General features: G+C 43.4%; 1 protein-coding gene across 2 annotated transcripts in view; it reads right to left on the reverse strand.

Moving 5' to 3' along the window:
• Window positions 1-15,092, reverse strand: part of USP7 (ubiquitin specific peptidase 7) — a 61,559-nt gene that overhangs the window by 13,844 nt on the left and 32,623 nt on the right. For both annotated transcript variants that reach the window (XM_019718824.2, XM_019718826.2), the window contains 10 exons: window positions 14,089-14,287; window positions 12,122-12,260; window positions 11,335-11,423; window positions 9,059-9,167; window positions 8,039-8,169; window positions 7,511-7,565; window positions 6,435-6,515; window positions 6,245-6,335; window positions 2,983-3,065; window positions 816-925 (listed from right to left, as the gene is read on the reverse strand). In XM_019718824.2, the coding sequence (XP_019574383.2) occupies window positions 816-925; window positions 2,983-3,065; window positions 6,245-6,335; window positions 6,435-6,515; window positions 7,511-7,565; window positions 8,039-8,169; window positions 9,059-9,167; window positions 11,335-11,423; window positions 12,122-12,260; window positions 14,089-14,287 (1,087 nt within the window). The remainder of the gene's footprint in view (window positions 1-815; window positions 926-2,982; window positions 3,066-6,244; window positions 6,336-6,434; window positions 6,516-7,510; window positions 7,566-8,038; window positions 8,170-9,058; window positions 9,168-11,334; window positions 11,424-12,121; window positions 12,261-14,088; window positions 14,288-15,092) is intronic.

Raw genomic sequence — 15,092 nt, forward strand, 5'->3', positions numbered from 1 at the left:
GCCACTGTGAGCTGCGCCCGCCTTAAAAAAAAATGTTGGCAACTAGTTCCAATAAAAATAGAAACAAAACCAAAGTAAGGACCTAAGGAAACACACCAACAGGTTGCGCTTTAGTCTGCAGGGTGACAGTCTGCGGGGCCTGGTAGAGATGGTTTCTTCTACAGGCCACAGTAAAGGGCGAAAATGGATGAGCTGGTGGCAAGTAATTTGATTGGGTCATGTTCTCCCCCAGGTTTGAAAGGTGACTGATCAACCTCCATCCTGTAAAAAGCTGGTGCTCAAACTAATCAGGATAAAATGTCTATTCTAAGCCAGATAAAGTAGTATGTAATATCCTTCTCGTATCTGGTATTTTTTAAGAATCTGGAAAACACCAGAATGGGGCACACACGCACACCTACTTCAGCATTTCTGGAAACTACCACACTGTAGAAGTCAACATTAACTGAGAGATGACCAAATAAACTCCTATTTAAACAAATACTACAAATAAAATAAAATTCTACTCCTGTGGTCATCTACACTGGTGACTGCAAAGCCTGTAGAGCAGAGGGACTCCTGAGGGACTTCAACCTCTCCCGATGTGGAGGGGCTGGGGTTCCTTGAAAGGGAAATACGGAAGGAACCGCCTCAAAATGCAAGTGAAGTCACCTCTTTAAAATTACAGTTCTTGGACACCTAGATAGAAGGGAAACCTCAATAAATCAGAGATGAGACCGAAAATATATATAAAGACTAAACAAAGCACTGAGATTAACCCCTTAAAAAATCTAGATGATGGTTAAATCTTAACTTCCCCCCCCCCTCTAGATTACCTATCATTGATCTTGATATTTTGGTCCGTCTGAGGGTCATACATAAATCTCATCAGTTGTAGATGTAACACTGGTGGCAATGTTAGGAATTTCACACCTTTCTCTGCTTCCTGAACATTGAAAAAGAAACGCAAATTTAGTTCACCGCTACTTGTTTCTTGAAGCAATGAAAGCAACTGTGTACAGCAAGACTGGAATTCTGTGGGGACTTCTGGTGGGGAGACACGGGGTTTAGGTATCCATCTATGGTGCCTATAAAATGCTGTTTAGCCCTGTATCAGGCCTGCTGTTAAAATAATGCTGCAACAGCTTGTGTGAGACTTCCCCTTACTTTGGATGATATTCTAGCTTGATATCCAGCAATAGGGAAATAGTTAATTAAGACTTAGTCACTTGCTGATGTATTATACAGTCATCAAACCCTATGAAAACTATGAGGAAACACAGAAAAATCACTAAATGGCAAGCAGAAGGCTATGATTACAACCATGCAAGCTTAGGTGTGCTTGTGGAACACCTGGGCAGAACAAGTACAAACACAGGTATGGTTGGAGGACTCTCAGTGACCCGCTTCCTTTCCCTGGACTTTTATGATGTTTACTTAAGAACACACACACGGAACACACACTCAGTGCTTACTGTACAACCCACTTCTGAAGAATGTTCCGAGTATCAGCAAGGCCCTTTTACCAACAACAGGGCCTTCCCCCACTTACCGCCAGCCTCTGTGCTACAGGACACCTCCTACCCCCAACTTCTAAACACAGCTCCTCCGGAGGGACCTGTGGTTGGTTCTACAGCTCTCAACCCTTCTCCATCTCTGCTCCACCTCAGCCAGTTCTTTTTCTCTCACTAAAATAAGCCTCCTCCAAACAACCACTACGAGGCCACCAGTGGCCCTCATCAGGCTGTATTTCCAATCCTGACCTTCCTTCTGAGCTGTATACATTATCTCCAACACCTGCTCGGGAACATTCCCCTAGAGGAACTGGTGGCTGTGACAAGGCACACCTATTTGGCAATGTTCTATGATGCACATTAGCATATTCAAGATGACAGGGCATCTGGAAATAATGCAAATCCCAGGAACCTACTACCACACAAAGCAATGGCGGGGTTTCAATACAACTTGAAAGAATAATAAAAGAATTATTTCTCCACCACTGTCCATTGAGACTGTGATTCTAAAATACAGTTGCTCGCCCAGACCCCAAATGTCCACTGTGGATAAGGGCCATTATTCTGAGTCGATGACATGTCTCCTAGCACATCCAGCTGCATGTCTGCAAAGTGACTTTCTGATCTGCACCTGGGTGCCCTGAGCGGCCTGACCGAGCAGAACAGATCTGTGGCCCACTGCGAAACGGTACATTAGCACCATGAATCATACATTAGCAGGCTTGGTAAACACAGGACAGTCTGAAGAACCATAAATCAGTTGAGCCAATGAGTCATGGTTATGAGGGTGCAACATATAGACCCTGGATGGCTGCGACCCACCCACCGTCCTGACTAGCAGCCAGGAACTGGCCACAGTCCATATCCCTCTAACCGTCCATGGACTGGCCACTCGTTCACCATGCTCACTGTTCTGCCAGAAGCCCAGGGTCTGCAAGGGGCAATGCAGAAAACAAGCAGGGATCCAAGAATCATGGAGCAAATACCAGAAAATGCATTCCTCACTCTATAGAAGTCATGATGCTCTGAAAACTGTTCTCCATCACACAAAATAGCAAAATATCACCAGCCGAAACCAGAGCCCATGTGACTAAGAAATTCTATGTATGATTAGGAGAAACAGGGGGGAACCCCCTGCACTGACACCACTAAGGGGAGGGAAAGAATGATGGATGAAATGGGAAAATCTTAAAACACAGGGACAGAGCCTCAGATGTGCTGGGTGATAGCTCTACCTGATAAACACTGACACACAAGCTGCATTTCAATTTCCTGCTGACACCTCCCCCACCTTTCCGTTCAATCCCACCAGCAACACACTCAGAGCTCTCTAAAATACAATGTCCCGACTAAGAAATAAAATCCTTTTGAGTTCTAAATACCAGCAGCATATGAAAAGGAATGAATTGTTAAGTTCACAGATAAGCAAAAGATCTGAAAGTAAAGTGAAACGCTACAAGAGGACCCTAGTACAAAATGTCCAAGTTACCTGCAAGCCGTGCTCCCCGGCGTCATATTTGTTGTCACCATCTAGTTGTTCTACTGCCACATAATCCACAAATGATTCAAATACTTTAAGGAGAGAAAGAAAAAAGTCAGCCAAAGTTATCAGTGAAGCGTTGACTATACATAATACAGCCAACCGGGTACATTTAGGAATGCCAGGGAAGGGAAACTGAGTAATTACGGCTGTGAGCGTTAACTCGGTCAGACTAGAGACGCGGTAAATGTGCCATCCACCCTCACTGATCCAGCAAAGGCATAAACTCTAAGGACGCTGACAGGATTTCCTAAGGGTGCTACAAATGCCAACCACATGGAGTCAACGTTTTAGTAACTTTAACAAAATCAGGTAACATTAAAGAACCAGTTGTGACCAAAACACTTATTATAAAGCTACAAGTATTAAGACTGTGGAGAAAGTGAGTAGGAATGCGGGGGCTGGGAAGTGAGGGGAAACACAGAGAGGCTGGGAAAAGGGTACAAACTTTCAGCTACATGACGAATAAGGCCTAACAGGCTAATCTAAAATATGGGGCCCGCAGTTGATAACACTGTATTGTACAACTGAAATTTGCTGGGAGTAAAACTTCAATGTTCTCACCAAAAAACAAAAACAAAAAAAGAATATGCGAGACAATGACTGTGTTCATTAACTAGATGAAAGTAATCTTTTCACAAGGTATATGTGCATCAAATAATCATGATGTACACTTTAAATATCTTATAATGGTCAATTAAGCCATAGCTGAGCTTAAAAAAACACAAAAGGCAATGTAGAATTTACCCCGAGGCTAACCAACGGACCAGTAGACAGAGTCTAGAAACAGATCTACACAAATATGATCGGCTGACTGCTGACCAAGGTGCACTGCAGGGCAACGAGAAAAACGTGATGGGGCCACTTGGTACCCATGTGTAGCGGGTGGGGGTGGAAATCAATCTCGACATCCTACCAACTGCAAAAAGAACTATTCCAGGTGGATTGTACAGAAACAGGAAAGACAAAACAGTAACAAAAAAAAACTTCAGGGTAGTTGTTCTTAGAACACAAAAAGGAAAGCTTGCTACACTAGAGATCACTAAAATTATGAAATTCTGTTAAACAAATGGTAGCATTAAAAGAGTGAAAAGGCAAGTCCCACACTGGAGGGCGAGCTCAGAAATCCCACCCAGAACTAGGGTCTGGAGTACAGAATTCCTACTCCGGTCGTGACGGAGTGACAGGAACCAGATGTACTGTTCTGTACTGAGCAAGTCAAACACTGGACTGTGTGGAAAACAACTGTCCACAGTCTGGACAGCAGGCAGTAGTCCCTGACAGGGCCCCGGTGCCCCGGCTACTGCGCAGGAAGAGAAACCCCAACGGGGTCCAGAGTGTCCCGGCAGACTGGGGAGACAACTGTGAGACTCTGAGGGGCCGCGGCAGCTTGAATCTGTAGGACAGAGTGCCCAGTAGGAGGACGCTGCACAGGAAGAGAGCTCCAGGGGTTTCCAGAGGGTTCTCCCGGAGCCTTCATGAATGATCACTGAGTCAAGTGAGGAAATTATCGGGACCCAGGGAAAGAACCACCAAAAGAATGTGTGTGTGTGGGGGGGGGCAAGGGGGGATAGAGTCCCCAGAGCTCACACTAGCCTGGGAATAGTCCATGTTCCCTCCAGCCACAGTGGAAAAGAAAATCCTCACAAGACATGGGACGTCAGACTGGCTGAAAACTCTGAAAGGTGCTGCCTCAGCTGTGGGGACAAATTAGCCTTGAACTAAAAATTGTTATGCTCCCACTTGACAAAGCTTAAAAGTAACTCTCAAGGGGAGGCCAGATGGCTCAGTTGGTTGGAGCACGAGCTCTGAACAACAGGGTTGCTGGTTCGATTCCCACATGGGCCAGTGAGCTGCGCCCTCCACAACTAGATTGAAGGACAACGACTTGACTTGGAGCTGATGGGCCCTGGAAAAACACACTGTTCCCCAATAAAAATTAGAAAGTAACTCTCAAAAGAGCCAAACTACTTCCAAGTAACTTAACTGTGCCCCAGAACAAAGGTTAAGAATATCCAACACCAGGGGCAGCCAGGTGGCTCAGTGGTTAGAGCGCTCATAACACCAAGGTTACAAGGTTGCAGGTTCGATTCCCACATGGGCCAGTGAGCTGCGCCCTCCATAACTAGACTGAAGGACAACGACTTGACATAGAGCTGATGGGTCCTGGAAAAACACACTGTTCCCCAATAAAAAAATAATAAACAAACAAATTAAAAAAAACCCTCTCATAGACAGACAATAGTTTTTAAAAAAATATCCAAACCTAATGAGATAAAAACCCAATGGCTAGCATCCAATAAAAGATCACTAGACATGCAACAAAGCTGGAAAACACAGCCCATGATGTAGACAAGGACATTAAGTTATTATTCACTGTATTTCACCATGTTCAGTAATATCCCCAAATTACCAATAAGCATTTGAAAAGGTGACTGCCTCCCTGATGTTCAGGGGAATGAATGCAAATTAAAACCAAGATAGTGCCATGTTCCCACCAAAATGTTCATTCTGATAACTGACAGCTCTGGTGTGGATGTGACAACTGCAATTCTCACACACGGCTGTGGGGAGTGAAACTGATAAACCGCTCTGGGAAACTTGCTGGCTTTCTCTGTTAAGCGGAACACACACGCACCCTGTGAGCCAGCAATTCCATTTGGCATAAATGCAAACAACGCGTGTGCACCAGAGATAGGCCTAAGAGAGGTCAGTGAGTTTATGCCTAATGCCTCCTACTGAGAACATCTCAAGCATTTACACGATGGTTTCAAAACTCTTGTTGTATATTCCTAAAGTGGAATAGTGTTAAGTCAATGAAAATGATCCAATTATTGCTATTGACAACACAGGTGAATTGCAGACAAAATGCTGAGCAAAATAAACGAGAAAGAGACTACATCCTACATAAATATTTACAACATGCAAATATAACCTATGATGGGATGTTAGAAGCCCAAAAAGGGCCTTCCTCTGAGGGGGAAGCAGTGATTGGGAAGGGCTGAGGCAGGCATGGGTGTGGGAGCAAACGGCCTGTTTCTTGACCTGGGTGGGTCATAAGCCTGTGTTCACTCAGTGAGCTGTACACTCACCATTTGGGCAATTTTCTGTCAATGCCACATTTCAATAAAAAGCACTTGTGCAAACGAAGCATTAAACCACAACAAAAATTATCTGCAGGTTATCAGGCCACTGTGTGCACAGAACTTACTGTTTTTCTTCCCTTTTATGCTTAGCTGGATGTCATAATAATCTTCTCTTCGATCAGATCGATAGTCTACCTCTTTGCACTGGATATAGGACTGCAAACGAAGAAAAGATGGCGCCCCAAGTATTAATCGGCAAAATGTTTGCATTTTCAAATCTTTTAAAATCATTCTTTAAAACTGGTGATCACATACCACCATTTTGCCTCTGAATAATTTAGGTATGGTGCCTTCTACACACGTGCCTTTCATCTTATTTTCCACATTATCAAGCAACTGGAAGAGAAAGTTTTGGCTTTAAGAAAATGTTATGCTTAATTAATATACAGTAATTTGCAACTTGACTAGGAAATTTCAATGGTCAAAGAAACTCTAGACTATAAAATATTATGACCTTCGGCATGCAATTATCAAAAACATACAAAATCTTCCTTGGTTGTCTATTTACAAAAATATCTACATGCAACAGTTGAGATTAACCCTCTATACAGCCTTTGGAATGAATTAGTAATCTGTAGTGCCTTTAGAAGCATTGTTTATATTCATTTTACCTCTGTGGAAAAGCATGTAAATTGAGCACTAAACTTAACTCGTATTGGTCCACACCAAGAGATTAATGAGGTTGAGCCTGTCAACAGGATTGACTGGTTTGTCCATGGATATTTAATGAACTGGATTCAATCCAGCTAGTGCTGCAAAAAAGAAAACACACCTTGCCCAGCCAATCACCTTGAACAGCCATTTCATGTTGTGTGTGTGTGCGCGCGTATGTGATTTGATCACAAATGGAAGAGTGGGAATTTGCTAGTGACTAAAGCTGGTTTGAGGGAATCACCCACACAGAGGGCAGCCTCAGTCAGGACCTCTGGGCAAAGGAAGGGTCTAGACGCTGCAGCGTCATACCAGAAGTCACTCTTCTAAAGTGAAGCAGAGTGATCAGGACGGCTACTCAAGCCAATCTGTTGTTTGATGAATAACTCAGGGAGAGATACCAACTTAACACATTAAATGTACACTACCTACTACTAAATTCAAGTTCCCCCTCACACTTCCCTCTCAAATAACCTTTTTTTTTTTTTCCATTCTTTCTGGCTTTTAAACTAAACAGATGCTGCCTTTTCCTTCTAGCCTAGTATTCGCCCTGAACAAAGACGGGCGTGTCTGAATTACAGTGACGTGAAGCAGCTCTGAGGTTTCACTTGGTTAACCACTTCTGACAGTGCTTCAAAATATTAGATGTCAGTAATACGCAATTACAGCGTAACACTTACCACTCGACATAGCTCTTGAACATCGTGTTGCATGAAGCTATCTAAAGTTTCCCACCTTGGAAAGATAAAACGAACATTTATATTGAAAGGTTCAAATTTCAAGTAGAAGTAAATTAATACATAAACATCTACGTTAAAAAACTAAACTGTATAATTAGCCATTATTCTTAAATTCATTTTTTGACAAGATTTTAAAATTCAAAGATAAAATGAATTTTACCATGAAGGCCGAATATTCACAACTTTATCTTGTTCTAAACTTACTGCAAGGGGAGGTTGTCGTTGCAAGTAAGCATACACGTTTAAAAACGATTCCTGTCCTTTTCCTGACAGGTAATGCTCGAAGCGGTGAAATAGTTCTCAAGCGAAATTCTAAAACCCCGTTGCTATTTCCAAAGCGGTCAAACAAAATACAACGGTAAAAACACTCTGACATATTTAAATGCCTACACTAGGCTCATAATTCTTCTTCCAGCCACTCATTCATCCTTAAAGAAAGCAGAAAGGAAAGGCCGATTTCCAACATACCCAAAGGACTTCGTTAGCTTTTTTGTTCCTACTGGTTTATCACTGTGCTGTAGTTCGTAGAACACTCTTTGTAATGCTAAAGGGACGCTTTTGGATGAATCGTCACCCTCTGTTGGCATCATGTACACTGCCTAAAATAATTGATTCAGAAATAAAAATATAATTTGACGTTTAAGTTATCATTTCAAATATCACAGTGGCTAAAGTAGTTGGTAGGACTTCTAATTATTCCCCAAATAGGTCAAAAAGTTTTTGGAAGTCAAAAAATCATGGAAATCTTTAGAGACAATCTAGAAGATATAAGAAGGTAAAAAATAATTTGAAAAATTACTCCTAGCTCACCATCCAAAGAGAGCCACTTTTATTTCATACTTCTCGAAACAGCATTTTTAAAGTTAACATCACTTGTGAACAGGTGTGATGAAATGTAAATGCTACTGAAATTATCCAGTTAGCCATCCCCAGGACATAATCCTACCGTGGCCACTGACACCGTCTATAAGCGCCATACAAACGTTAACAGGAAAGCCAGCAGCCCAGCCAGGGGTCCCTCCCCCCACAATCAAGACTCTGTTGCCTGCACTGCTCAGGGCTGCTCAGAGGACATTCCTCAAAGCCAAGTGACTCTCTCTCCTACATTAGATGCGAGGGAGGGCTAACCTTTTCTAACAGTCTTACAAAAGTTTTATCTGTAATAAGTAAAAGTTAGATTTTGCAGTCAGTTTTCCAACGGTTCAATTCAGACATAAAACGGTTCAAATGTTGCTAATGGCTTTCATATTTAAAACAAACCCTTTATTATTTTTAGCTCAAAGTTAAGATTGCTGGCTCTAGTGAACTCGAGACTAGCCCAGTTAGCATTAAGTGTCCAAACACTGAGGAGTAAACACAAGCATAGAACAGGGGCCCTCTAAGGAGACAAGGCCAAGTTTGGCAGGGTGAGAGGACTTTGCTTGCCCCTTAACAACTGAGAGAAATGGGTGGGAGGAAGGTTGAGGGAAAGAAATACCATCCATTTACCTTTCGTAGTTGATTTGTGAAAAATAAAGTCTGCAGCAGGCTGTTCATGTAACAAGTCGCTCCCTGATTCTTTAAACCGACATAGCCCGTGTGCTTCTTTGAATCCCACCTACAAGATCAGTTTGAGGTTGAGGAAAAACTGCACAAGACACCTCCTTGCTTTGCAATGTGTGTGAGGCGATTCGACGAGACGTCAGCAGTGGTGGCCGCTAGTCCACTACTTCCCACCATCCTGATAACAGGAACGATGGCCCAGCACCCCTCCAAGTTAGTAAGTCGTCGCCAGGCCATGGCACCAAGGATACCAAGGCCAGGAGTTCTTGTGACACAGCTCCTTTCAGTGGTCACTGATTCCATCTGCCCCCGTGTGAGGACCAGTGCCAACTCAACCCCTGCATTCGAGAAGCAGCTTCAACGCTGTCCACTGACAGCTGCAGTATCACCATTTACTACCAAGGTCAGCCCTCAGATACACAGAATTCAATTTTCTGTGTTTGTATCAAAATGACTCCCGTGTGGTTCTACTACATACATATTAAGTCGCATGTCAGCAAGAAGTAGAAACAGCTGAAACCCCTCTTTTCCGTAGTCAAACGCACAGGAAGAGACATGTATACTGGCAAGTCTGGGTGTAGGCTTCTAGACGCCTAAGAGCTTTTTCTCTTTAGGTTGCTATTTTGATGGTTGGTTAGGAGGAAAGGTAGACTCTCAGAGTTACAAGTCCTCACTGCTCCCTCCCCCCACAAGTAATAACAGGACTCGACAGAGAATGCTCCTTAAAGGCAGAACAACCCTCCCACCTCTGTCCCATCTCACTCTGTATACAGCGCAAAGACATGAACAAACGTGATGGCTGCCAAGCGCGCCCTATCGGAGTGGGACATTTATTGTGAGGTCAAGGTCCACAGGGGTTAGGTCCATGGCCTTGCAAACATGCTCAGGTGTGCTGAAGGGCCACGGTTAAAAGGTGCACATGTGGACGCAAAAATAATTTTAAAAATTGGCAAGACAATGCAAGAATCCTGAATTAAAGATGGTTATTTTAAAAACTACACTCATAAAGATTTCGGTGATAATGGTTGCATAGATTTGGACAAGGGAGACTGAACCAAGAAATCTGTTTTGATTGGTAAGGCTGAAAAACCCAACCTACTTTTTTAATCAAGAGATATAGGGGAAGGTTTTAAAAAGGAAGGATATTTTTAAAAGCCACAAAAAAAATCTCATTAGAAATACCTTGTTTTTGCCCCCCAGCCTTCTGATGTCTGAGTACAACTCCAGGGTACGTTGTGCAAAGGCTACTCAAGAAAAGCCTGATTCCTCCTGTATCGGCCCAATTCACATAAAAGCTAATAAACCTTATGCCACCCCCCAAGCCCCGTCAGCCAGGACCTGGACTGAGTGACGGCTCCTTTGTGGCCACCCCGCAGCTCCCTGCCCAATTCCATCCCGTCATCCTATGCATTCTTGCTGAGACTAAGGCCAAGTGGGAACAAAACATAATGAGCAAGAACCTGGGGCCTGAGCCTGGGACCTCTCACTTTTTCATAGATAGGATGTTACATTTTCTCCCCTGGCCTTCAACGGTTTGCTGGCCTTCCATAACCTGGTCCCAACATCCCAGCTCAGCCTTCAGTCCCACCTGCTTTCCTGATGTGCTTTCTGCTCAATCCCAAACTTCCCTGTTGTTCTCTCTACTTACGTCATCCTCCCTACCCCAAATGCTACTGTTCCTCCTTAGCAACCAATAATCCAACACACTCTTTAAGGCCAAAACTTGTTGTACACAGACCTCCCTGGACCAGTGACAGAAGCATCTCCTCGCGGGCCCTCCTCTAAGCTGTCGTACCCCACTCACCCCTTCACCCACTCAGTGGTGTCCCCATCGGCATGCACTGAGGTCACCCCAGATTTTTACATCCCTGCCCTCTTCAAAATAAAACCAGAAAAGCTCCTGCTGCAGTTATTTACGTACTGGTCTCACTGCTTGGCCCAAGCAACCTGTACGTTCTTTGAGGACAGAAACCAACGGCCGTCTTGTTGACCGTAATGCTCTCCCCAGTGCCCAGCAGGGTCTGGCATATAGAAGTGCTCAGTAAGTCTGCTCCGCACAGGTGTGAAGCTGGTATGCGTATCTGTGTGCTGTGTGTGCGGCAATGGGCAAGCACAGAGAGGGGGCCTGTCTGTGGGACACATGCATCTCTGTGAACATGCAAACGCAGCTCTCATCACAGCGCAGGCCTCTCTTAATAGCACCCAATTAAAGGAAAACTTACGCAACTCCATGGGGAGCGTCCGCCTGGACGAAGACTTCAAAAGTCACTTTGTCATCATCTATAAATCCTTTCTCAGGATCAGTCACTTCCTATAAAAAATAAGAATATTCACCTTGCATACGAATACACGAATGCTCACTTCATTCCAAAGAGACAATTACCCGAGTGGCCTATACTTGACGGATTAAAATACTTTTTCAAACACCCAAACTGTGCTTCTTGCTTTGTGGTGTTTGTGTTTGTTTTAAACAGTGTTCTCTGAACAGGAAGCTTAGTGCCCCTAGGAGGCATCCCAGAGGCACTGGGGAGCAGCATCTACTCAGCGTGACAGTGAGGGATCCGTGTCTGCTCCTCAGCGCTGGGCAGAGGAGGCTCCAGAGAACCCACACTGCAGAGCCGAGCAGGACGTTCCTAAGGATGTTCTACGGTTTCCACCTATGCAACAAGCAGCCAACATGAACTGATCTGAGAATGAATGAAGTTAGTGAAACCACCCAGCACTATGCCTGACTCAGGGAAGGACCCCAATGGGTTATTTCTTTTAAAGGAAATGCAGCCTATCAGCAAAGCTGCTGACTGCCTTACAGTGTTGGACAGCGGGCCCCGACGGCTGCTAAAAACCTGAGCTAGGAATTTGGGGAAACCACATTTTCATAGATACCTCTGTCCAACTTATAAAACAAGTGTTTGGATTCTAAGATGAATAGAAAAGGATTGGAAGAATACAAGGTCTAGGGGAACACAGAATGATGCTCAGATTATTCAGTCTAAATCCACTGTTACTTACACTCCAGGCCATAAAATTGGAAAATCCCCAATCATTCTCTTTATGGAAGAACAAATGACTAATACGACGACTGAATGACTTCTCGTCATCTCTGTAATTGATTATCTTCAGCACTGCCTGTGCGTGACAAGACCACGACCTGTTTAAAGAAAATGATCTAAGCCTTAGTTGATATATTTCACTTATGTTTATACATTTTTAAAAACCACAACACACAAAATGCCCAGATTTATCTTTTATCTTCTATATTTTTCTTTGGAAGGGTCAGGGGACATATTTACCTTTAGTGGAGAAATAAGCCAAAAGGGTTTGGGGATGATCCCATGTAGTGATTTAATTCGTGGTTTTATTTTTTTAATTTTTAAAACGTTTATGTTTTTTATTGGTATCTATAAAATACATGCTTAGATTTTGCAAGACTATGCCTTTTTGGTCCTGTGTTTAATATGGATATTATTTGAAAGTAATAAAAATATATATATATATATATTTTTTTAGGTAAACAGACTTAAAGCTCTCGATTCTACTAATAATGGTGTCACTTCTCAGCGTCACTTCTGTGCCCTGTAGCTTCATAGGGACCGGCTCCCAAGTCCTGAAGAGCAGCCTGTCACTCACACAGGCCTCTGGACTGTGCACAGGTGTCAAATCACAACCACAAGAGAAATGACCATAGGTGCAGCCACGTTTGAGGCAGACCGTCACAAAGGGCCTCTGGAGCCACATTTAAACACCAAACCACGTTTAAACACTTTCAAAGTCCACCAAAGGGTTCACCGTGAAAGCAGAGCTTACAAAGGAAACGTTACAACTGGACTCGCATGCAGCTGCAGACTCACTGAAGAGCTGCGCTGCTGACATCAGCGCCTCCGCCTGCTCAGAGTCCTGACGTGGACCCGGGATGTGGACAGCTCACTGTTTCTCCAAACTGCTGTTCAGGCTACAGTTTCTTACACCAGAATCTAGTCCACACACTCATCAGATCAGATCATAATGTGAACACAGGAAGAATTGTAACCTATATACAGGCCCTGGCTGCACCATAAAAATGGGCTTGGCACTGATACATTCCAATAAAAATAAAAATGAAATGAGTTGTGTTCCCTAGAGTTTTGACAGAATAGCTAGAGTCAGTGCCCCTGGGGGACAACCTTCCCTGAAGGCACCAAAGAGCCAGAATCTGGGGGTGGGGAGACTGGGCAGACAGGGGCCAACAGAGCAGCCTGGTAACAATGTGATCGGAATCCCTTCAGACAATGTCTGTCCACTGGGCGTCTGATAACCATTGAACAGTGACAGTTTTTAATTAAAGGGAAGAGTAAAACCACTTTTAGGATCAAATGAATAGGCAGAAAATGTGAAGCCTCTAATCTTTAGTTTCATCTGAATAGAGGAACCCACCAAGGCTTTTCTCAATTTAAGACTTTTAATAATATACCTCTTTTCAGAAATCACATGAATAAATTTTTTTTTTTCTAAAATAAACCAGACAGGCCCATGTTGTAAAACCCTCAAATAATATTTTAATTCGAATTTTCTGAATAACCCATAGGAACTGCTTAACACAATGAGGACGCTGGTCTGCAGAATTCCCCTGAACTACAATTTTTCCCCCTGGGCAGTTACTGTGAGGAAGAATTAAGCCTGGTAACCCTGGAGTCAGTCCACTGGGCCCTGATTCCAAGTTCCGTGGGCTGACAGGGTCTAACACAGGAACTTTCGTTTTTCATCAGCAAGAAACATATACACCTTTTCTAGTTTGAATAGAATACCTACCAGTGAGTTTTAAAGAGGGAAATGTATTTAATCTAATTTAAACCCAAAGGGCTATGAAGAGGAGGCATCAAGAAAATTTTTTTAAAAAAAATTTTTTTTCAAAATTCAAAAAGAGGCCAATCAAATTTGGCTTCCAATAATGTATTATAACTATCCGTGGATTTGTAATTGCATCATTTAAACTGTCTTACGTGGAATCAGATTCAGCATTGCACTGGAGAAAGAATCCTACGCTTTTTTGGTGTGGTCTGTCTGGATAAAAGCGTGGCATCACCATAATCTTCCATGGCAGATTTCGCACAAAACACGAAGGGCTAAGGACCGACTCACTCAGTCTGCTGAAGCGCTCGACAGTGTACTGAAAGGTCGCCTCGGAGCGCCAACTCGTGTCTGCAAGAAAAGACGGTGTCAGTCAGAGCCCGTGCATTGTGAAACAGCCCCGCCAACAGCAACCAGCTGGGACAAACTATTCTCTACGACCGCAACCTGACTGTGAACACCTAGCTCTCTGGGAAATGACAGTATCATTTCCAATTTATTAATCAGCTAGAACAGCGCGATCACATAGTCTGTGTGAATGAAACCCCAAACGCGGGGGGGTAACGACAAACACCTGCCTTCCCTCCTAAATTCAAAAGTTCAGTAAGATAAGAACGTCTATTCTATTCTGTCTTAATTCCCAAGTAATCCTTAGTGTGTGGAGGGACTTTGGGGAGAAGGGATGAAACATGTAACATCCCTTCAATGACAGGACTTGTGGAGGAAAAGAAAGTCTTGAGACTTAGGCTGAGCCTGGAGAAGAGAAATGAGGGGGCTCTGCATTTGCAAACACAGAAGGCCTTCGGGTGAGGTGGGGAATCCCGCAGCACTGTTTAGAGACAAAAAGATTGCTAAGAAGTTAGCCTAAAAATAAATGTTATCTTTATTAGTTCACAATTTTTTGTGAAATACCAGCCTGGGCTGCTTAGGGAGAATAACTTAAAACAAAAAAAAAAAGATAGAAAGAAAAAAAAGAAAGAAACTGGTATTCTTTATTACTCAGTGAGACTGAAGGCCAATTTAAGGAATTCTGGTTTCCTCCAATAAAAAGCAAAGTATTGCTATAGTGCCTCTTAGCAGAGTTCCAACTCAAGTTCCACTTTAGAATCCCACCTTTTCCTGCTGGTGGCTATTCATTTACAAATGACACAGGCCC

This window comes from Rhinolophus sinicus, linkage group LG18, assembly GCF_036562045.2.
Source record: "Rhinolophus sinicus isolate RSC01 linkage group LG18, ASM3656204v1, whole genome shotgun sequence".
Lineage (NCBI taxonomy): Eukaryota > Metazoa > Chordata > Mammalia > Chiroptera > Rhinolophidae > Rhinolophus > Rhinolophus sinicus.